This window comes from Arctopsyche grandis, chromosome 3, assembly GCF_051622035.1.
Source record: "Arctopsyche grandis isolate Sample6627 chromosome 3, ASM5162203v2, whole genome shotgun sequence".
Taxonomy (NCBI): domain Eukaryota; kingdom Metazoa; phylum Arthropoda; class Insecta; order Trichoptera; family Hydropsychidae; genus Arctopsyche; species Arctopsyche grandis.
This window is the reverse complement of record NC_135357.1, coordinates 3,930,988-3,955,602: the sequence shown is the minus strand read 5'-3', so window position 1 is coordinate 3,955,602 and position 24,615 is coordinate 3,930,988. Positions and strand designations below refer to the sequence as shown.

At 34.6% G+C, this 24,615-nt stretch overlaps 2 protein-coding genes and 1 long non-coding RNA gene across 3 annotated transcripts in view; 2 read left to right on the top strand and 1 right to left on the bottom strand.

Moving 5' to 3' along the window:
- LOC143909787 (uncharacterized) overlaps positions 1-24,615 on the bottom strand; it is a 279,264-nt gene that overhangs the window by 48,372 nt on the left and 206,277 nt on the right. The window lies entirely within an intron of this gene.
- On the top strand, positions 3,237-6,118 carry LOC143923251 (uncharacterized). Its single transcript, XM_077446843.1, has 2 exons — positions 3,237-3,649; positions 3,734-6,118. The coding sequence occupies exons 1-2, from the start codon at positions 3,530-3,532 to the stop codon at positions 4,862-4,864; spliced, it is 1,251 nt and encodes a 416-aa protein (XP_077302969.1). The 5' UTR covers positions 3,237-3,529; the 3' UTR covers positions 4,865-6,118.
- Positions 19,285-22,745, top strand: LOC143923261 (uncharacterized). The gene is made up of 2 exons (XM_077446857.1): positions 19,285-19,534; positions 19,619-22,745. Exons 1-2 carry the CDS (start codon positions 19,421-19,423, stop codon positions 22,505-22,507), a joined length of 3,003 nt encoding a protein of 1,000 aa, XP_077302983.1. The 5' UTR covers positions 19,285-19,420; the 3' UTR covers positions 22,508-22,745.

The following is a 24,615-nucleotide window of genomic DNA, read 5'->3' as shown; positions in this document are numbered from 1 at the left end:
TGCTTATTGGGAGCAAAAATAAAGTTGCGCCTAAAAAATATACATAAAAAAAAGGAATCCAAAAAGCGCTTTAATCTAGAAACTACTTACAGAGACGTCAAAAAACCTTGCTCGTAATATTAACAACGGAATGAAAAACGTAGATTACAATACAATGACAGAAGACACAGTAGATGACAATTGGTATAAAATTAAATAGGCTATCGATGAACCTAGTACGGAAATATTAGTCAAAGATAACAATTTAACAAAAAAACATGAATGGATGACAAAAGAAATTCTAGACTTAAGAGGGCTGGACAGCAGCGCCTTGTCGATACAAACGTACTATACTTCTCCCTACCTCAATTAAGGCACTAGAGAAATTATTTTTTAATATGCTATGGATATCCACCATTGGGGTGCATCTATCGTTTTATTTTTTTGATTAATTATTTTTTATAGGAGCTAGGAGCCGCCAAACATCTATAAAATCGCCTCTTTTTTACACCCACGAAAAGAGTCTAGCGTGGTTATTTAACGGTCGATTTAAAAAAAAATACGCCGATAGATGCACAGAAAATATCTTTCTCATACCGATGATGAAATTTTTTTAAAAATTGGTCCAGTTTTGGAGGAGAAAATAGTAGAATACGAAACCTCGATTTTGTCAATTTAAAACACGTTTTATCTGGTCGAAGCGCAACTGTCGCATTCACTCAATATATATATATTGATATATATTGTCGCATTCACTCAATATATACATACACTCAATATATATATCGAAGAAAGGAACGGTAACAAAATTAAGGTTTCGGGTGTACAGCCCTCTTAATGAACCACCGTAGAACATTTAAAAATACAGACAACGCTCGATATAAAGATATCCACCGCTTAATTCGCAAAAAGATAAAAGAAGCGAAAGAGAAGGACTTGGAAGAAAAATGCAATGAAATAGAGACAATGGAAATAATACATGATCATTTCAACACGCAAAAATAAATAAAGAGTGTTAGTGGTGTCATTAATAAAAACAGCAACAAATCAATCTATTTGAAAAACAAAGATGGAAAATTTGCAAGCCATACGGCTGAAAAATGTAACATTTGGAAGGAATATATAGAAGAAGATTTTCAAACACAACGTACTGAACCAGAAATAAGGGAAAGATCAGGTCTGAATATATTACAATCTGAGGTTAAAAATACAATCAAAAAGCTCCAGGAAGGGATTCTATTCCTGTAGAATTATTAAAATTATTGGATGAAGAAAGCATTCGAATACTGACGAAACTTTTCAATCAAATATATGAAACTGGTAAAATCCCTCAAGAATGGTTGCAGTCGACATTTATTCCCTTACCAAAAAAATATAAACCAACGGGCTGCAATGACTAAACATAGATTGATAAATTTAATGAGCCACACCCTTAAAATACTTCTCGAAATCATCCAAGAGAGAACAAGGCGTAAGTGCGAAAGTATGATAAACGAATCGCAATTTGGATTCAGAGGAGAATTGGGAACAAGGGAAGCGTTGTGCTGCATGAACGTACTCCTACAAAAGTGTAGGGATTTCAAAAAGAGGATATACATACGTCTGTTTCGTCGACTTTGAAAAGGCATTTGATAGAGTGGAACATGACAAACTAATCCATGCACTAAGCCAAACTGGGATAGTTGCAAAGGATATCGCCCTTTTGAAGAACCTATATCGGAACCAATCTGCTGTCGTGAAGGTTGAAGACTTGGAAACCGAAAAAGTAGAAATTATAAAAATCATGCATTTGTACTGTATTGGGAGTACTGCAGCCCCGCAGCCCATATGGACGGGCCGCCACTGCCCAATTTCAATTCCGCGTGCGAGCTCTAATTATAGACAAACTCTTTTATGTGGCGAGCAAATTGTGGCGGCTCGCTTATACGACATGGTCGAGTTTGGTTGCCTTCCTGCGAGTGGGAACCAACTCGGCTGGGTTCGGAGAGCCACTACTCACTCTGTCTTCAGCTGTCATATAATAAACACGTGCATTAACATGCCAGTCGTCTCATTCGTTCATCCCCCATAAAATAAAACCTTTATTCGATTAGCGAGAGATCATAACCTTGATATTTTTGATAATACGCATGAGCAAGCAAGGCGAGCAATAGTCAAGTCATTTCTTGAATAATCTTTTAATTTAATATCTCTATTTTTTCTTATTAATTATATAATTTGAAATTTTATGTATTATTACGTGTATTTTTTAGTTTATTAATACCAGTGGAAACCTATAATTGGTCTTTTGTTATGTATTTTATTATTTGTTCTGTTTTGAAATTAAGACTGTTGGTTTTCTTTAAATAAAATAAAATAAAAATAAATATGTAAATACCTATACATACATGTTTGATATGAATAGCAGAACCAATGAAGGCGGGTTTGCGAACATTGGTCTAGAAACTGTTCATACGTAAGTAAATAAGGGTGTGACCAGTTTGCTTGTGACCAGTTTTAGGGTGTGACCAGTTTTCTCGTGACCAGTTTTAGTGTGACGGGTGATCACGTGTGACCGATCTAGAGCGACCGGTTGTCCTGTGACCGGTTCCCTTTGACTAGTAATCACCGAACCCTTTTATTATGAGAGCCAGAGACGGAGTGGTGATAGCGCTCCGAACACGGCCGAGTGGGTTCCAACTCGCAGGATGGTAACCGATACTCAACCATGTCGCAGAGCCGCCACAGAGCGAAAACGGTTCGGTAATTACTAGTCAAATGTGAACCGGTCACAGGACAACCGGTCACTCCAGATCGGTCACACTAAAACTGGTCACGAGAAAATTGGTCACCCAGTTTTCTTGTGACCGATTTGATGGTGTGACCAGTTTTCTCGTGACCAGTTTTAGTGTGACGAGTGATCACGTGTGACTGATCTAGAGCGACCGGTTGTCCTGTGACTGATTCACATATGACTAGTAGTCCGTTTACCAGCGAAAACTATGGTTGTCTTGCACCGTATGATAAGCCCAGGCGCCTTCCGTTTCTTAAAAAAATTAAACACTGAAGAACTTGAAGCGGCGGCAAGATCGGAATTTCTATGTTTTTCTGAAGTGTTGCTCAATATCGCACTTTTTTTAATTGTTACCGTGTGTTGCTCTCTTTTTGAAAACGGGACATTTCGACGTCCCGAAGCTGTGATTGGGGCCAACGGGACAGGCTACCTAAAAACGGGATGGTCCCGTTCAAAACGGGACGTATGGTCTCTTTAGGTATGTAGAGTTGTCGGTGCACCGATGTTGGTGGGCAATGGCTACGTCCACACTATCGATATCTACACCTGATATTCTCGAATTTTCCATATCCAGTTCCCATATTGCAACCTGTGGTTGCTATTTAGGAACTGGTTATGGAAAAATTCGCAAACATCGGGTGTAAATATCAGTAGTGTGGACGAAGCCAATGACTACATGGTACCAAATTTAGACCAAATATGTCACTGAAAAAAATAGCAAGGCGTGGGCAAGTCGAGGGAAGTGGTTGCTGTCAGAGTTGATGGAGTGCAGGGACGATGGAGTGCAGGCTTTGTCTTAGACCAGCTCCGGCCGCATCTTCCGTCTCCATCTTCCGGAGACCAGATCCTCATCCAGAGCGTCTGGAGCAACGCATTCGGACCTGCTGTCAAATTCAGGTCGGTGCTGGCTACAGCTTACAATTACATACATATCGTGGTTAACTCTTCTCACCGCTTGATCCTACTTTTTTCCATCTGCAGGTCAAAAGAGGCGATGGGCTGCCAGACAGGGTGTGTTTTTCGTGTAAGACCAGTCTGGAATTGTTGAGCAGCTTTCGAAAGGCTTGTTTTCGAAACAACGAATCGTCTCAACTGAGGTTAGACGATTGCTCGAAGATCAAGACTGAAGAAGTTTTATTGGAAGATTTAATATGGGACGATGAGCCTTCACAATCGACAATTCTCCGAAAGAATAGTGAAATGTGCTTAAATTCATTTCCCAGTGAATCTGAACTTATTTTACTCAAAACATCACATCCTGGGCAAAAGCTGTTCAAATGTGATATTTGTTTAAAATCATTTATTCGAAAAAATGGACTTGTGAAACATTTGAGATCTCACACGGGGGAAAGGCCATACAAGTGTGAAATTTGTCTTAAATCATTTACTCAAAAATCTTACCTCGATAATCATAAAAAATTGCATGCTGGGATAAAACCACATAAATGTGAAATTTGTCTAAAGTCATTTATTCAAAAAACTACACTTGTCGCACATTTAAGAACTCACACAGGGGAAAGGCCATACAAGTGTGAAATTTGTCTGAAATCATTTCCTGTAAAATCTTACCTCGAGATACATAAAAAATTGCATGCTGGGATAAAACCACACAAATGTGAAATTTGCTTAAAATCATATGTTTGTAGAGCTGAACTTGTGAGACATTTGAAATCTCACACAGGAGAAAACCCATACAAGTGTGAAATTTGTCTGAAACCATTTACTCAAAAATCTCACCTCGATATTCATAAAAAATTGCATGCTGGGATAAAACCACAAAAATGTGAGATTTGTTTAAAATCATTTATTTCTAAAAGTAAACTTATGTCACATTTGAGATCTCACACGGGGGAAAAGCCATACAAGTGTGAAATTTGTCTAAAATCATTTAGTCACAAATTTAGCCTCGAAGCACATAAAAAAATTCATGCTGGGATAAAACCACATAAATGTGACATTTGTTTAAAATCATTTATTTATAAAAATAAACTTATGTCACATTTGAGATCTCACACTGGGGAAAAGCCATACAAGTGTGAAATTTGTCTGAAATCATTTAGTCATACGTCTAGCCTCGGGAAACATAAAAAATTGCATGCATGCGTGCCATGATGTTTCTGGCGCCCCCCTCTCATTGCAGTTTATTTATATAATTTTAAGAGAAATAATAATTGAAAATTAAATACACAGATCTATTATTTGGCTTATTTATTTTTAATGTAATAATTTTTATTTATTGGATGAAATTTTGATAATTTTGGTAAACAAACTTCATCAACCATCATTCATCAAGAAGCGCTATGTGTGCAGACATTTCCAGAAAAAAATTTCGAAATAATGGAATTGGTGATTAAGATTATCAACTCCAATATAGCTAATGTAATAAATAATAATCATCGCCAATTTAAAGAATTTTTAGTTGAAATTGAAAGTGAGTACGCAGATCTTCTGCTGCATAACAAGGTATGTTGGTTACCAAGAGGAAACGTTTCGCTTCCTTATTAACAGAAATTAAATCATTTCTCCTTGATAGGGTTGCCATAATTGTCAAGCATTGATACGGGACATTTAAGTGCTACATAAATAATACATGGAAAAGTAGGTAGGTAATAATTTATTTTAAAAAATTAGTATTTTTTAGCCCAATCGTATTTTAACGATGATTTAACTTTTTTAATTAAATCGTTTTCCTCTTTTACATGATGATAAAATTGGACGCAAGTCATTTTAAAATTATACTGGCAAACCAAAATTGCCTCAACCGTCTCAACTGCCAGCTTATTTCTTTCATCCGACCATTGTGTTGACATCAGGGAAAATATTCTCTCCACATTGGCATTGTGGGCTGGAATGGCAAATATATACTCACATAGTTTTATTAAACATGACTTCTGTTCAATATGCTTGGAATCTCTAAAAAACTTCAGCCATTTCTCTTCCATACTCAATTTCAGCGTTGTCTCCCAGTTTTCGTTGGTATTATTTTTATTTAAATAATCTTTTAAATATACGAACTGGTTTGTAGGCATATAGTACAACTCAAACGAGCTCATCATCGATCCTGTCAGAACACAAAAGAAGAACACGCTTCCCCCATTAACGCATGGCAAAATGCACTCAACACGTGTCACATGTACACGCGCCCGAAACAGGTCATCGCTTGCATCAAGTACACGTGCCCCAAGAACAAAGGATATGCACACGACACGCTCCAACCCAAAACGTTTATAAACCAACGCAGCAGCCTCCACTGGCAGAGTGAGCCTCTGGAGTTCATACAGATCACTTCTCCGAAGAAACCTCTTCGTACATACAATAACCATTGTACCAAATTGAACGAAAATAAACGATTCTCTTTCAAACTACACAACATGTGTTTCGTTAGACCGGGATACGGTCAACATACCTTCCCTATCTTACAGGTTGAAAAGAAGCTCATTTTTTCCAACATCGATGTTCCTTACTTGCAAATATTCAACGGTTCGTTCTATTTCCCCCCATTCAGGAACTTGCTTGAGAGTCATCCAATCGAAAGCATTAAATTTTTTGAATGATTGGGACCACTTATCAATGTATTCCACAGCAGTGTTAAAGAAATCGACAGTCTGTTTTTGGAGAAAACGGTACAAATTGTAATACGGGACCGAGTAGTGAAATACGGGACGTGTCCCGTATATACGGGACGTATGGCAACCCTTCTCCTTGAGAACACTATCCAGAATTAACGGACAATCAGTGGTGGATCCAAAAATTTTATTTCATGATAGAATTTACGTCTCATCTAAATCAGCTTAATGGAAACAAATTTTTCGATGTGAGAAGAAGCTATTTCATTCGAAAACAAATTATCCCTTTTTGATCAAGATTTTGAAAGAGAAACTTTGATTCACTTTCCAAGCCTGCAGAAACATCGCCAAGAAAATAATTCTGATATTGACATATGCTATTTAAAAACAATAATATTAAATATGAGAGAAGCTATTCCTAACAGATTTCAGAAATTCAGAAACAGCAAAGTGACGCCTTTGTTAAAAAAACTTCTAATGCAACTGTAACATAATTAAATTTTCTCCCTTTAATGTTAAGATTGGCAACTTTGAAATGCAATCGATGGATTTAAAAAACAACGAATTATGGTGCTCCAAATTTCAACGTCTTTGTGTTGATATGGAAATATGTAGGTATTGGAGAAAAAAGGTGAACTTAGTTCACTGCACAAGTAGTCTGCATTGAAAGACCTAGAGAAGGAATACGTGACGATTACCTATAATAGTATTCCTAACTCATATGATCAGTTGAAAAGACTAGCGTTTTCTATTCTTTCTCTTTTCGGTTCTACATACGCATGCGAACAACAGTGGCGTAACTAGAAATTTTGGGCCCTGATGCAAAAATTACGTAAAAATCGCCCAAAAACGGGAACGGAAACGGGAAAAACGGGAATGAGTATAATTGCAACGCTATAATTTCAAATGTTTTAATTTTTTATTGTAGGCATATAGTACAACTCATGCTATATTATCTCATCATCGATCCTGCATAAACAACACGTGTCTGTAAAGTCATAACGCATGGCAAACGCTCAAACGAAAAACGCCCAGGCGCTGAACCCATAAAACCACGAACAAAAACCACGGCACGTTGATCCCGAGCACGCGCCTCGAATATAGGTCAAACACGTGTGTCCGGGGAACAAAGGAAGAACACGCTTCCCCCATAAACAGACCTTGAAGGTCTGTTCATACTTAACAGCACTGCACGGCTTCAGCACTGCACGACTCCGTTTCAAATATGTAATTTTATTACATTTCTATTCATATCTACCCACACGTCGCGGTCACGTCACGCTTACATCACTTTGGCCGAGTGCAAGGCAAAATCGGCTTACTTATACATTACAGGCCATGACGATACGGCGCAATATTGTTTACGTCGTATTGTCGAGTACTTACAATATGAATGCATACACGTGCATTCGCAGCTACGCGTCAGAATACAAGTCAGTAAAAATGTTTCGGCGTTTATCGAACGAAATATTATGTATAATCGCGTTTTTGTTGGAAGAATAAGCTCAAGAATGCAATAAAAAAGCACGGAGGAGTTTTGATGTGCATCCCATGTTAAAAAATAGAAAAACCGAAGGAGAGTTTTGGACACTGTATAAGGAGCTTGTGGATGATGGACAAATTTTTTTTAAATATTTCCGTAAAAAAAAATTTAAATTTTTAAATATTTATTAAATATTTGCGCCAAAACCATGTCGAAAGATTGAACAGCTGTCAACTGTCACTATCGATAATTTGTCCAAAACAGCAAAGCGGCAGACTCATGGCACTTCTTTCGCGTGTATATTTCCACGATGGCCAAAAAAACGGATACGATACGTTGACGGATGTTGCTGTAAGGTATGAACAGGAAATGTCGGGTACTGCTGTAAGCCTGCCGTGGCGTAAACGTGACGGTTGGTATGAATATACCCATACAAAATGTACCAAAGAATACTTTTCGTACGGCCGGATACCTGCTGAAGTCGGTACGTGCTGACTAGGTATGAACAGACCTTCATGCGTATGTAAGTCTTCTTAAGAAATATTTTTTTACGGAACTCAGTTGAGAAACCCTGAATACGTAGGATTTGAAAACATAATTTTAGGGGAAAAAATTGAAAACCAAAGATTCTCGTGTAGATAAGGCCGAAAATTTCAATAGAGTAATTATTTTCGAAAACGCATTTAAAACTTACTGAAAAATTGAGTTGTGGAGCAAAGACTGACTACATGGTACCAAATTTAGACAAAAGATGTCACTAGAAATAAAAAATAGCAAGGCGTGGGAAGTGGTTGCTGTCAGAGTTGATGGAGTGCAGAGACGATGGAGTGCAGGTTTTGTCTTGGACCAGCTCCGGCCGCATCTTCCGTCTCCATCTTCGGCGATCCTCATCCAGAGCGTCTGGAGCAACGCATTCGGACCTGCTGTCAAATTCAGGTCGGTGCTGGTTACAGCTTACAATTACATACATATTGTGGTTAACTCTTCTCACCGCTTGATCCTACTTTTTTCCATCTGCAGGTCAAAAGAGGCGATGGATTGCCAGACAGGGTGTGTCTTTCGTGTAAGACCAGTCTGGAATTGTTGATCAGCTTTCGAAAGGCTTGTTTTCGGAACAACGAATCGTCTCAACTGAGGTTAGACGATTGCTTGAAGATCAAGACTGAAGAAGTTTTATTGGAAGATTTAATATGGGACGATGAGCCTTCACAATCGACAATTCTCCGAAAGAATAGTGAAATGTGCTTAAAGTCATTTCCCAGTGAATCTGAACTTATTTTACTCAAAACATCACATCCTGGGCAAAAGCCATACATGTGTGAAATTTGTCTAAAATCATTTACTCAAAAATTTAGCCTCTGGACACATAAAAAATTACATGATGGGACTACTAGTAGTCAAATGTGAACCGGTCACAGGACAACCGGTCGCTCTAGATCGGTCACTCGTGATCACCCGTCACGCTAAAACTGGTCACACCCTAATATCGGTCACGAGAAAACTGGTCACACCCTAAAATTGGTCACGAGAAAACTGGTCACACCCAAAAATTAAAAATTGGTCGTATGATAACTGGTCCACAAAAAAATTATTCGCAAATACTTTTTATTTACGAAATTTTTATTATTATCGACTAGACCAGTGGTATTCAAACTTTTTCAGTTGGCGGACCAGCATATATTTTTTAGTAATTCTCACGGACCAGCATCATATTTTTAAATAAAAAAGTTATATATGAATATGAGTGAAAATTTGTTCATATAACAAATAAAAATAATATTATATATAAGTAGTAAAATTTATTTTGTTGACTTCAAAAAAGTACAATATCTATATATCATATATGTACTTAGACAAAAATGAAAAGTGAAAATGAAAAAAAAAACTAATGAGACATGAGCTTGTTTGTTATTAGGTAAATTATTAAGTCGTGGTATTGTCGAAGACAATTAATTCCACACGTAATGGATCATGAATATTTACACTATTACGATATTTTGTCTTTATTAAACTAATGGTTGAGAAACCAGTCTCGTAAAGGTAAAAGAGTTTCAGTGCATATTCTTAAATATCTGGGAAGAATTCTGCTTTCAATTTGATCTAAAAGGACGCAAGTGAAGTTGTGGTTTTAAAACACTTTTTTAATTCTTCATTTGTAGTCAAATCAATTAGTTTATCTTCCAAATTAATTAATTAATATACGTTATAATAAGCTATTGTTTTAATTTTTTATTTACTTCTTTGTGCACGGACCGGCTACAACCGGCACACGGACCAGTACTCGGCCGCGTACCATAGTTTGAGTAGCACTGGACTAGACATACATATCACTAGTCACCGGAGCCTGAGGGGGCCGTGTATTGTTCAAAGGTTGTAAATGCATTGTTAAAGGTTTGCCGAACAATGGATAGCACTGTGACTATCCTACCTCTACATATCACATATGTATATTCGAGCCAAAAGCCCTCGTGGCCTTAGTTTGTGGTCGGGGGAGCAGTATTTAGCAATTGGTCGAATGCAATACACCTAAATCAATTCACCGAATGCTATTCCATCAGTGGCGGTTCGTGCATTGGGCTGCAGTACTCCCAGTACAGTACAAATGCATGCTATTTTTGTTGTCCACGTGGGCTGCGGGGCTGCAAACCTTCCTGTATAGTACATATTCAAGCTATTTTTCTTTTCATTCGATCACAACGAGTTACTACAGCTTGAATAATCTCTGCAGCCGATCTCACGAGCCGCTACTGTATTCCACTAATGACGCTTTTACCGAAAATGACCGTAAGCCGAATGGTAAATTCATCTAATATCTTTATATTGAAAGACAAATTCACCGAATTTCGAGTTTCAAACCAGTAGTAGCCGAGTTTCAAACCAATAGTAGTAAATTTTATTATTTAGTAATTTTTCGACGCGATATCAACAGATGGCGTAGTAACATAGACATAAACATAATGTTATAACATTTCTTTGCAAATAGCCCTTAAACTCTATATACACCATATTGCGCCCGACAGAAGATTTGAAAAGGATTTCCCACCTAATGGCGAGTGAACTGAATTAAGGACATTGAAAAAATTAATTGCTTTTGTAGCTTTGTATTACCTTTTGCTATATATACCAGTGGCGGCTCGTGATAATTTTTAGTGGCGGGGCTGCACTGAAAAGATGTCTAAAAAATGTCACCATAATTGTTCTATCATGTCATAACAGGACAAAATAAGCACAATTTTTAGCGTACGACCACTTACATGTGGATTTAAGTACTATTGAAAAAAAAACTAGCAAAATTCACCACCCATTAAAGGGGTGCGTCCAAACGCGATGAAGATTTCGAAAAATACGCTGCTACTCCAGTAAGATTGCTAAAAAAAATTCGCGCTTGCTGGTTTCGCGACCCGGCTTTCTCAATAACTAAATTAAGTTGATGAGCATAACAGTGAACGAAGTGTGCATTTTTATAAGTTTGTTTCAAAATTTTCTGTACACCTCCCCTCTCTCCGCTCATTACAGCGGCACCGTCGTAAGTTTGAGCAATAAGTTTTTCATTGTCATCGTTTAAAACTAGTTTTAATTGTTCAGTAATGCATGCGCTCTTATTTTCAAAAAAACCCCAAAAACTTTACCCCCTAATTCGTAACGAAAAACATTAACCTGTTGACAATGCATCGATACATCGGTTGTTTCATCTGCCATAACAGCTAGATAAGTTGCTTTTTTTATTTCAGCACTTATTTGTTCCCTACACACGTTCAAAATAAAATCTAAAAGTTCATTTTGAATAGTTTTTGATGTCCCTTTAAAAACCGAAGAAGTTTGAAAATGTTTTTTTAAAGAATCGTCGAAATTTTGTGAATATTCTAGAAGCCCCCGAAAAACTCCTGGATTTTTTGAATTATCTGTTTCATCGTGTCCCCTCATTGGCATTTCAAATTTACCGCAAAATTTAATCAATAATTTTAAATAAAACATCCCGATTTTTTTTGACGTTTTCGTTATGCTTATCTATTTCCCGCCGACAAGCTTCGCTTAAATGGGTTTTTATGTTAGCCGATCACAAAATCTTGAGATTACACACATTTTTTAAGTGTTCGACACTTCCCTCGTGTTATTTAATTTTATCGTTTAAATGTTTTAAGTCAATAACTCCTGTTTTATAAATGTCTGGATTAAATTTTCGCGAGTAACTAAAAGATCTACTAGTTGCAGGCTGTGAAATAATTAAATTGGGCGTGAGGCAGCCTAATGCTTTTATAGCGACTTTTTCGGTAAGTTCTAGTCGCGAAAAGTGCAAATTTTGTAAATATTTTACTGAATTCTTTTTTTCTTCCATTTTTAAAAGAAAAAAAAACTTAATATATTTAAATAAAAATTACGAGAAAAAGTTAAACAGATTTGAAAAAATTTTGCTGTTATCAAAATGAAAACGACTCACCGAAGATTTGATGAGGGCTCGTACACAACCAATTAAGAGTAACGAAAACGAATAAAGCTGTGATCGTGCGATTCAACTAATCAAATGTAAGATCAAGCGCGCGAAATCTTAAACAAACTGACAGATGAATGTCGTTTAACAGGCGAAGGCTGCCGACTATCCAGCCCAAAACGCCAGAGTGAGTGAAAGAGAAAGAGCTATCTGCAGTTGCAAATAGCTCTTTCTCTTTCTCGTTCCGCAACTCCGGGCTGCGTGGCGTTCAGGGCGGCGCTGTAAAACTTTACAGCCAGTACAACAACATTTTAATTCATCTGTCACCATACAAGTTAGTAGGGTCTTCGAAACGGTCAACATTACTTACAATATCACCCTTTTGGATATGGGTGATATTGTAAGTAATATTTACTCTGTCGAAGGCCCCAATAGTTCGTCCATCCAACTAATAAAAAAAATATCATTAATAAATAAAATATTAAATGTATTATTAATATATTTTAGAATTTTATAGGAGGGGCTGCAGCCCGGCAGCCCATTAGGACGAGCCGCCACTGATATATACTATACTATATTGTATAGGAACCATCGTACATATGTACAATAAAATTTATGGTAAAATAAAGTAATAAAGCGGAATAAAATAAAAAGGAATCAAAAAAGATATACAGGTTTCTTATATATTTTTTTCCAATCATCAATATTAAAAAAAGGTGAGAAGAAAACGCATATATAATAGACATACTACTATAATTTCCACGATTGACCATATTTAAATATACGTAATGACTATAAATTATTATGAATACATAACAAATATAAATCAGTTAGTAATTTATACTACATATGTATTGTAGATTGCAAAATACAATGAAATATAAACAATAATAACAAGACAAGAAACAAGCAATACAATAAATAATAAATAATTTATTAATCAAGTTACTGAAATAAACCAATTTATAGTAAACATTTTCATGTAATAAAAACACATGGGTGGTATTACAGATGGTCAACTTATTACAGACAACACAGAACACATATGTATATGTATTATATGTATAACTGTGTCGCAAATTCTTTTTTTTTAATATATGAATAATCAATATATGCATTTTCCATACATGTACATACATGTAAAACAACTAACGTTAAAGAAAATTGACTATTGTATCAAGTCATGTAATAAAAATACTCTTGTGTGAAGCTATAGAAATCTTTTACAAAAAAATTGGTACGTATATAAACGAAGAGACGTTTGCTAATTCCAGTGACCATCTCTTTTCCACCGATCATGCTATTTGCTTGTTCTATTAGCGATACCACACAGACTTAATAAATAATGAAGAAAATAATGATTTCAATCAATAACTGTATAGCTCGTGCAGCGTAAGCTGGCACGTACCAATACAAACACGTATATTGTGTCCGTGAAGATATGAATAAGATTTTTTGTATCTGTTTTCTAGGACAATCAGTTGGTCCCTTTCATACGCACCCACTTTCCGAGCATGACAGAAACAACAATTATTTTTTGTATTGCTCAAAGTGTGCACTACAGGTTGATTTTTTCCAGTTTCACTGGTCAGTCACCGATCAACCCCCAAAAACTGACGTAACGCGTTCTTATATTGTTTGCTAATTGGTTAATTGGAGTTAGTTCATTAGAATTAGTGGATATATGATAATAAAATGCTTTGTAATAAAATTGGATCTGAGAAAACACTAACGGGACGAAGAAGTAACAAATTAAAGAAAATCAGAAAAGGTTAGTAAAACTAGAAGTACGTTTAGTAGTAGAGTAGTAAAAGTAAAGTCTTATAATAGAAAGGTTTGAAATTGAAATTCAAAAATAAGATTAAAAAACGAACATTGTATTTATTTAGATTAGAAACACTTCCGGTTCGGGTAGACTTTCTGGGTGTAAATGTACTGCGGCATTATCCAAAGACCGCCGCAATATTTTTTTGTAAGTTTATTTTATTATTATTTATGACAAGTTCTGACTTGGCTACAAAATTCTGAAGCCGACAAACAATTATATGCAAAATAATTTAAAAATATTTTGATGATAGGCACCCAACAGTAAACAAATTTGAAGTGAGTAAATAAACAACAAAGTGTAACGCTTTCTTTGCGAATTTATTTTATTATCTTTGTAACGGTCGGGACTTAATACTAGCCGACAAAGAAGAATGTCTATACATAATAATGAAAAGGACTGCATTATTATCAAAATTCGAACACTTTTAAAATCACTTATTTCCTGTTTAATGTAATTTATATCCTATATTTTTTTCTCATTTTTAATTCGTATTAATTTTTGCATACGTACGTTTGTTTTACTTATAATTTTAAAAAAATGCAAGCTATCGTTTTATTCGTGGCACGTATTCAAATATTAAATAAATATGCAATCCAAATTATATCATAGATCTTAAAAACATTACACGATCGGTTGAAATAAAATATATAAATATTAGCGTGTTTCTTTCTACAGCCTGTATATGAAAAATGCATTTGTGTGAGTACTGTGCACGCGCCTTCTGTAGCTAATATACCTATAGCTTGCGACATGTCTAATTGTTTCGCACAAAATTTAATGCTTATCAGCTCATTCACACAGCGATAAATAAAATTTAACATTGGAAAGAGTTTGAAAATTTGAAGAGAAGAAATTTGAAGCCACATATTTTTTCGAATTCCTTTTTTAGTTCAGAATTTAACATCTCATTTATAATTGGGTTTCAAGCGTGGAGCTAGGATTCTAAGCGTACATTAAATCCAAATTTCAGTTCTAAATATACTTGAAAGAAAAATTAAAAAATAACATGGTATAAGTAATATTTATCAATAAATTATGGAATTCAGCAATTTAAATCTTGACATATTCTCTAAAGCAGATTGTCCCACTGTGACGATAACTGCGAACGGAACAGCTCCCATATCAAATTTTGCTAACACAAATGTGATACCGTTCCATTAATTGTCGCACAAATCTACTAACACAAGATTATTTGTTGTTAGCATATTCTCGGCTCGATGAGTAGGGCAGACGGGTCCTCAGTAGTTTCCACAGTTATTCCATCCCTTTATTCTTCAGAAATAGTTTTCCAATATCTAAAAAAAAATCATTACCTTATTTGATCGCATGTTGTCAAAACTTAATAAATAAAATAAGTAGGGTAAAATTGATTATATTGAGTAATGAAATGTTTCGTGCTTTTCTAGGATAATGTGATAATGTGCAATTGCGAAATATAACTTCAATTAAATCACATGTGTACTTCATATTAATGGTTGTGGTCGGTGAGAACAACTGCAGGAAAGTTTTCCTAGTGTTTAATTATTACATTAAATAAAATAGTGAATTTAGCATTTTTCTTAAGTACAATATTCTAAATGAATTATTACTGGTATGAATTATTTCAAGTTTTATGGAGTGATTGGGCATACAATATAACTGTATAAATGAAAGTATTGAATTTTGACATGTCACATTTCAGCACAAATAAAAGTTAGTTAAGAGCCCAAACAACGGCCAAGTGGGCTTTTGGCTCGAACAACAACATTATAAATAATTGTACTAGTTCAAGAATTAAATAAGTCAAAGAGTTAAAATAAATATTGTTACTACTTCCGGCTTACGAATTCTGACCAAAACCTTATCAACTCTAAGTTAGTACATTTATTATGTCAAATATGTGCATAAACTTATTTAATTTCGTATTTAAAAAAAATATATCAGAACAATACATATGTACACACAATACGGGGGTCGTAAAATATAAAAGTTTCCTCGAAAATACGTACCCATCTTATTTTGAATTGAAATAAAATAGGGCTAAAAATTAAAAAATATAAATTCAAATGAAATTAATAAAGTTCGGTATCCAATTAGCGGTTTGATTTTAAGCTCATAAGTTCTTAAATATTGTGTGTACATATCAGTGGCGGGCGGTGACTTTTCAAACAAGGGATGCTGTCCCTTGTTTGAAAAAAAAAACCGACCAATTTATTTTTTTAAATTTAATTTTATTCTTCGTTCCTTTTTACAAAATTCATCGATAACCGCATCATAGAATTTTTTATTTTTTTTTAAATTTGACATTATTTTCTTTTCGATTGCAATTAAAGCAAGACCAGAGAGTCTTTCTTCACTTTGACTACTTCTGGTGAACGTTTTAATTCTTTTCATAGTCGAAAATGATCGTTCAGCCGATGCGCTCGTGGAAGGTATCGTACAAATTAATTGTATTAAACTAAATACTTGTTCCAAAACGTCTATTAGATCATCTTTCACAATTAATTCCTTTACGTCATTTATAGATTTCAAATGAAAATCTTGCGTTGAGTACATGTAAATTAATTCGCTTTTTAATTTCATAAAATCAAAGTATTTTCCATAAGTTAGGTGGAGTGATTTAAATAGGAAATCTGGAAAATTATTTTCATATTCTTTAAATTTTTTGACGTTAAAAAATTCGAGAAATTTTAAATTTTCGATATCTCGAAATCGATTGGTTGTATTTACTGAAAGAGTTTCTAAAATTTCAGAATAGTGAAGTTTATACGTTGATTTCACATCTTCTTCACATTCAGCATATTTTCTTTTTCTATTAAAATTTTTAGTTATTACTTTGTTCCACAATGAATCAAAATCGTCTTTTTTGTTATCTAAATATTTTACAAATTTTTTAATTTCACTTACGCAATACGATATGTCAAAGGTTTTTTTTTGTAAAATTTCAAATAAAAAATCTGCCGAATTAAATATTGCAGAAAATAAATGCAAATTGAAATTGAATTCAAACTCTTTTAAATAACGATGAAGGACTTCAGCATTTATGACAGCATCAGTATCCCATTCGTCTTCGTCATTAATTATTTGATTAAATATTTCCATTAATTCGGACAAATATCTCGAATTTTTCGTTGCACTCCATTATGCTCCCCGGACATTGCAGCCGCTCCATCGTACGTTTGTGCAATTAATTTGTCCAAACAACCAAATTCTTCCAAGGTCTCACGTATGTGCTGAAAAAGAGCATTAGCTGTTCTATTGGGACTAACATCAACAAATCCAACAAATCTCTCCTGAATTTCATTGTTTTCATCTACATATCTAAAAATAGTAGATAGCTGAGCTTTGCGACTGATATCTGTAGATTCGTCCACAATTATGGAAACAAATTTTGATGCACGTATTTCAGTTTTAATCTCATCTAGCAAGACTTTTGATATTGCGGATACCAAGTCATTTTGTATATGGTTCGATAGTCCAGTAAACACCGTAGAGTTATCTAAATGAGTTTTCAATTTTATGTCTGATTCACTCAACAGATACAGCAATTCAATATAATTCCCTCTATTTTCCGATTCCTGGTGTTCAAAATGTCCTCGTAAAGGTTGTTCTTGTTTTGCTAAAAAACAGATCGCGCTTATTAATTTCGACAAAATGTATCTATTTGCAGTAACTTCTTTGTTGTGCATTTCAATATTTGCTTTAAATTGAGCACTTAAAAAATTTTCTATACGAGGTCCCTTTCCAATTTTTTTAAATTGAGCAGCAGAACATATGTGAGCTTGAGAACATTCATGTCTCTTGCGCGATTTACTTAAATTGTTTAGGTCAGAAAATCCAAATTTACTCCAGACATTCACTTCTTGAGAAAATAAAATACATGGCCAACAGAATAATTTCGTTAAGTGAGCACATCCACAAATCCATGAAATTTTTTCGTATGTTTCTGTGTTAAAATACCTTTTAAATGTTTTTGTTTTAGACTGAATATTTAATATTGGTGTGGGTTTGGGGCTCTTAACAATAATCTCCTTTTCATTAAATGGGAGAGAAGCAAATCTTCTTTTCAGCACATTTTCAATTAAACAATTGCAATTATTATTGATCTCGACGACAAGTCCACTCTCATTGTTATTTTCGATATCCATATTAAAGGCAATAATGAAAACTCGTAAGTAGTGGAACGTAAACTAAAAATAAAGTTAGACGAAACTAATTTAAATGAAAACTTAATTCAAAAGTAAAAAATAACCAACTTACAGTATAAATGATTAACTTCGTCTAAAGAAATGAATCGGCTAGCTTTTTGATAAATAACTTGGGGCGTAGCGTGCGGAAATATCGATCAACAGCGGCTTCCAAGTGAAACTCAATAGATAAGCAAACAGAGAAACCGAATCCACCGTAGAGGTTAAACAAGTGTCAACGCGTCCGCGCGAATAAGACAGCCTCATAGTGCGCATGCGCAAATGGGATCGGTCGCGACTCCGAATCCATGACGCGCGCGCACTTCACTCAGCGTCTACTCGCCAGCGTCACTCGCCTGTGGCCGGCCTATGCGAATGCGGCCTATGCGAATCCTTAATAAAAATTATCAAAAGATCCTATATAATGCATCATGTAACAAAAAACACGTGATATGTGAAATATATATATATATATATATATACTCATATACTACATCATAATCACGTACATCACTAAGAATACATCGAAGCGAAATTCAAATATTTATTAAAAATACTCTTGGCTTTTTAAAGTTATAGGGGATGCGCCGCATCCACCGCATCCATGGACCGCACGCCACTGGTACATATGTATTATTTTGAATGCGGAAGCATTTAATCCGAAAGTACACTATTCAATAAATTCGACCTCATTTCTTACCATTTAATGAAACTCACCAAATATGATAGATGTGTCGAAAATGTTTATTAGGTATTATTGTAACTCTTACCTTTAGGTTTTCATATATACCTGTTTCATATACTTCATATATATATATATTCATATACCTGATCACAATAAAATAAAAATTTTAAAATACAACTTATTATATTATTTTGTTTTAAAACAACTTGAAATTATCAATGCAAAAGTGCCATCTATCAACGTAAAACGACTTTCATCCGATCAATTTGTATTTCGACATACTGAGGTTAAGTAAATATGAAAATAGGTTTGGTCGTCGTCCGGTATCTTGATATTCGACCTACACTCTTCGGTATACTCGTATTCGGCGAATTTACAGTGAATCTGTGGTCGTTGCGCCGAGTTGGTGGCCAATGACTACATGCTACCAAATTTAGACTAAATATGACACTAATTGGTAATAAAAAGCAAGGCGAGGGAAGTGGTTGAGTCAGAGCTCAACACAGGGACGATGGAGTGCAGGCTTTGTCTCGGACCAGCTACGGCCGCGTCTTCCGTCTCCATCTTCGGCGATCCTCATCCAGAGCGTCTGGAGCAACGCATTCGGAACTGCTGTCAAATTCAGGTCGGTGCTGGTTACAGCTTACAATTACATACATATTGTGGTTAACTCTTCTCACCGCTTGATCCTACTTTTTTCCATCTGCAGGTCAAAAGAGGCGATGGGCTGCCAGACAGGGTGTGTCTTTCGTGTAAGACCAGTCTGGAATTGTTGATCAGCTTTCGAAAGGCTTGTTTACGAAACAACGAATCGTCTCCACTGAGGTTAGACGATTGCTCGAAGATCAAGACTGAAGAAGTTTTATTGGAAGATTTCATATGTGACGATGAGCCTTCGCAATCGACAATTCACCGAAAGAATAGTGAAACGTGCTTAAAGTCATTTCCCAGTGAATCTGAACTTATTTTACACAAAAGATCACATCCTGGAGAAAAGCCTTACACGTGTGACATTTGTCTAAAATCATGTACTAATAAATATAGACTTGTGTCACATTTGAGATCTCACACAGGGGAAAAGCCATACATGTGTAAAATTTGTCTAAAATCATTTACTGTAAAATCTTACCTCCATAGTCATAAAAAATTGCATGCTGGAATAAAGCTACACAAATGTGAAATTTGTTTGAAATCATATACTCGTAAAGTTGAACTTGTGAGACATTTGAGATCTCACACGGGGGAAAAGCCTTACAAGTGTGACATTTGTCTAAAGTCATTTAGTCATAAATCTAGCCTCGAAACACATAAAAAATTGCATGCTGAAATAAAACCACACAAATGTGACATTTGTTTAAAATCATTTATTCGAAAAGATGCATTTGTGTCACATTTGAGATCTCACACGGGGGAAAGGCCATACAAGTGTGAAATTTGTCTTAAATCATTTACTCAAAAATCTTACCTCGATAGTCATAAAAAATTGCATGCTGGGATAAAACCACATAAATGTGAAATTTGTCTAAAGTCATTTATTCAAAAAGCTACACTTGTCGCACATTTAAGAACTCACACAGGGGAAAGGCCATACAAGTGTGAAATTTGTCTGAAATCATTTACTGTAAAATCTTACCTCGAGATACATAAAAAATTGCATGCTGGGATAAAACCACACAAATGTGACATTTGCTTAAAATCATATGTTTGTAGAGCTGAACTTGTGAGACATTTGAAATCTCACACAGGAGAAAAGCCATACAAGTGTGAAATTTGTCTAAAATCATTCACTGAAAAATCTATTCTCGAGAAACATAAAAAATTGCATGCTGAAATAAAACCACACAAATGTGACATTTGTTTAAAATCATTTATTCGAAAAGATGCATTTGAGTCTCATTTGAGATCTCACACGGGGGAAAGGCCATACAAGTGTGAAATTTGTCTGAAATCATTTACTGTAAAATCTTACCTCGATAGTCATAAAAAATTGCATGCCGGGATAAAACCACATACATGTGAAATTTGTCTGAAATCATTTACTTACAAATCTAACCTCGAAGCACATAAAAAATTGCATGCCGAGATAAAACCACACAAATGTGACATTTGTGTAAAATCATTTATTTCTAAAAGTCAACTTGTGTTACATTTGAGATCTCACACGGGGGAAAAGCATTACAAGTGTGAAATTTGTCTGAAATCATTTACTCAAAAATCTCACCTCGATAAACATAAAAAATTGCATGCTGGAATAAATCTACACAAATGTGAAATTTGTTTAAAATCATATGTTCGTAAAGATGAACTTGTGAGACATTTGAGATCTCACACAGGAGAAAAGCCTTACAATTGTGACATTTGTCTAAAATCATTTAGTCATAAATCTAGCCTCGAAGCACATATAAAATTTCATGCTGGGATAAAACCACATAAATGTAACATTTGTTTGAAATCATTTATTTGTAAAAGTAAACTTGTGTCACATTTGAGATCTCACACGGGGGAAAGGCCATACAAGTGTGAAATTTGTTTGAAATCATTTACTGAAAAATCTAATCTCCAGAATCATAACAAATTGCATGCTGGAATAAATCTATACAAATGTGAAATTTGTTTAAAATCATATGTTCGTAAAGATAAACTTGTGAGACATTTGAGATCTCACACTTGGGAAAAGCCTTACAAGTGTGAAATTTGTCTGAAATCATTTACTGTAAAATCTTACCTCGAGATACATAAAAATTTGCATGCTGGATTAAAACCACACACATGTGACATTTGTTTAAAATCATTTATTCGAAAAGATGCATTTGTGTCACATTTGAGATCTCACACGGGGGAAAGGCCATACAAGTGTGAAATTTGTCTGAAATCATTTACTGTAAAATCTTACCTCAATAAACATAAAAAATTGCATGCTGCGATAAAACCACACAAATGTGACATTTGTTTAAAATCATATGTTTGTAAAAATGAACTTGTGAGACATTTGAGATCTCACACAGGAGAAAAGCCATACAAGTGTGAAATTTGTCTAAAATCATTTTCTCAAAAATCTAACCACGAGCAACATAAAAAATTGCATGCTGAAATAAAACTACACAAATGTGACATTTGCTTAAAATCGTTTAGTTATAAAAGTGGACTTGTGTCACATTTGAGATTTCACACGGGGGAAAAGCCTTACAAGTGTGAAATTTGTCTGAAATCTTTTACTGAAAAATCTAGTCTCAAGAACCATAAAAAATTGCATGCTGAAATAAAACCACACAAATGTGACATTTGTCTAAAATCATTTATTCGAAAAGCTACACTTGTCGCACATTTAAGAACTCACACAGGGGAAAGGCCATACAAGTGTGAAATTTGTCTGAAATCATTTACGGGAAAATCTAGTCTCAAGAACCATACAAAATTGCATGCTGGAATAAAACCACACAAATGTGACATTTGTTTAAAATCATTTATTTATAAAAGAAGTCTTGTGATACATTTGAGATCTCACACGGGGAAAACGTCTTACAAGTGTGAAATTTGTCTAAAATCATATACAAAAAAATCTTATTTCGAGAAACATAAAAAATTGCATGCTGGTTAAAACCACACAAATGTGAAATTTGTTTAAAATCATTACTCGAAAATCTATCCTATGGTCACATAATAAATTACATACTAGGATAAATATAAAAAAAATTGTTACGATAAAAATACTGTTAATATTCTTAAATTTTGGCTACATGCGTGCTATGATGTTTCTGGCGCCTCCCTCATTGCAGTTTATTTATATAATTTTAAGAGAAATAATAATTGAAAATTAAATACACAGATATATTATTTGGCTTACTTGTTTTTATTTATTTTATATGTAATAATTTTTATTTATTGGATGAAATTGTGATAATTTTGGTAAACAAACTTCATCATCCTAAGCCAGAGGTCGGCAAACCGCGGCTCTTTTTCTAAAGTACTCTAAAACAGGTCTGGGCAAACTTTTTGAATGAAGGGCCATTAGAAATTAAAAATGAGTGGCGGGCCGCAAGTAAAATACTATTTTTAGAATACATTATTCATTATCGTGAAAGGAATTAAAACATAATTCTTTTTTAGTTAAAACAAAAGAGTAATTTAATTTGACGAATGAAATTGTTTTAGAGTTCGTTCGAAGAGAAAGAAAAATTGGTTCAGTATGTGTGCTCGTATGTACACATATCCTCAGTTTGGCTGCGGCTGTCAAGGCGAATCCACGCCTTTTTTGCTATTTTTTAGAGACGTGGCTTGAAGTGACAGTGTGGTTGCGAAGTTCCCGAGATTTTCCAAAAATTATAAATAATAAATGTTAGTTATTTTAATAAGTTAAGTTATTCACAATAGTTCGACCGTATATCGTATAATATATCTACTTTTTTAAAAACACTTTAGCTAAATGGAGAGACAGCCAAGCTAAACAGTTAATATTAAATGCTTACATGTGGTGTGCACTTACACAAACATCTAATTCTTCGACAATTCCTCCCATTGATATAGATCTATGCAGGAGCCCTAAAAGTTTCCAAATCTTCATTAAGAAAAATTATCAAAGAGAACATGTCTATCTTCTCCAACAGCAAAAAAAAATAGGGAAAGCCCAAAATCATATGTAGACGGTTTTGACGAAGACGTCATTAGGATCACTATCAACAACTTTCATGTGACCGAAAAAAATTTGCCAACGCTTTCTCGAATCGCTAAGTCACACGCTTAAACTGGTCACGAGAAAACTGTTCACACGCTAAAACTGGTCATACCCAAAAATTTAAAATTGGTCACAAACAAAATATTCTCAAATACTTTTTATTTACGAAATTTTTATTACTATCGACTAGACATATGTTCGAGCCAAAGACCCTCGTTTGTGGTCTTCGCGAGGAGTTCGCGGGCATCTGTCAGCTTATCTGACGCTCTCTAGCCACGCCGAGAAGGTTGGCTATCACTTTTGCGTTCATTTCACTTTGACAGTTCGAATGTCAAATCACTAATCTTAATTCACCGCGTTAAATGTACCGCAGGAGGTCTATGAAAACACTGATTGTGCTATGGTGCGTACGCACCAAGCCAACGAACGGCCCACACGCCAACTTTAAAAACCAGTAGCATACAAAATATCGAAATAAAAATTAAATTTAAAAATTGAAATTAAATATCAAAATTAAAACTATTATTATTATATTAAAATTAAATTCAAGTATCAAAATAAAATTATAATCATTATATTAAAATTAAAATTAAATATTGAAAGTTAAAACAGAACATGCACAATTTAAATAAATTTTCGAGATTGACCTAAAATTAGATCATCAACAATCACATACAGGTAATCCTCGACTTTTGTTTGTCGAAGATGTTTTGACTTACGAAGATACGCACTAAGATCGAAAAAAAATCAAAGAATTATTATTTTTTCTTCGTAATGCGCAGTTACTGAGAATATATCATGTATTAGTATGGGTGATCCAACGATTTTTGCTAACCCGGGGTGTTGTCGGTCACATCAAACGGATTTTTTTATTCTTCAATTGTTTCTCTCGTCGAAATAAATCAAGTAATTAAATCATTTCAGAGGTAAAATTTATCGGATAATGTGTGATTATTAATTTTATTTCGACGAAAGAAAAAAAACCCTTTGACAAATCACCGACATCCGACACCGCGTTTTTTTATGAATTGTTT

What these genes read in the sequence shown, in the direction of transcription:
- LOC143923251 (XM_077446843.1), top strand. Translation starts at nt 3,530, where the DNA reads ATGGAGTGCAGGCTTTGTCTTAGACCAGCTCCGGCCGCATCTTCCGTC. An exon ending in GGACCTGCTGTCAAATTCAG is followed by an intron (nt 3,650 to 3,733) that starts GTCGGTGCTGGC and finishes TTCCATCTGCAG; the next exon opens with GTCAAAAGAGGCGATGGGCT.
- LOC143923261 (XM_077446857.1), top strand. Translation starts at nt 19,421, where the DNA reads ATGGAGTGCAGGCTTTGTCTCGGACCAGCTACGGCCGCGTCTTCCGTC. An exon ending in GGAACTGCTGTCAAATTCAG is followed by an intron (nt 19,535 to 19,618) that starts GTCGGTGCTGGT and finishes TTCCATCTGCAG; the next exon opens with GTCAAAAGAGGCGATGGGCT.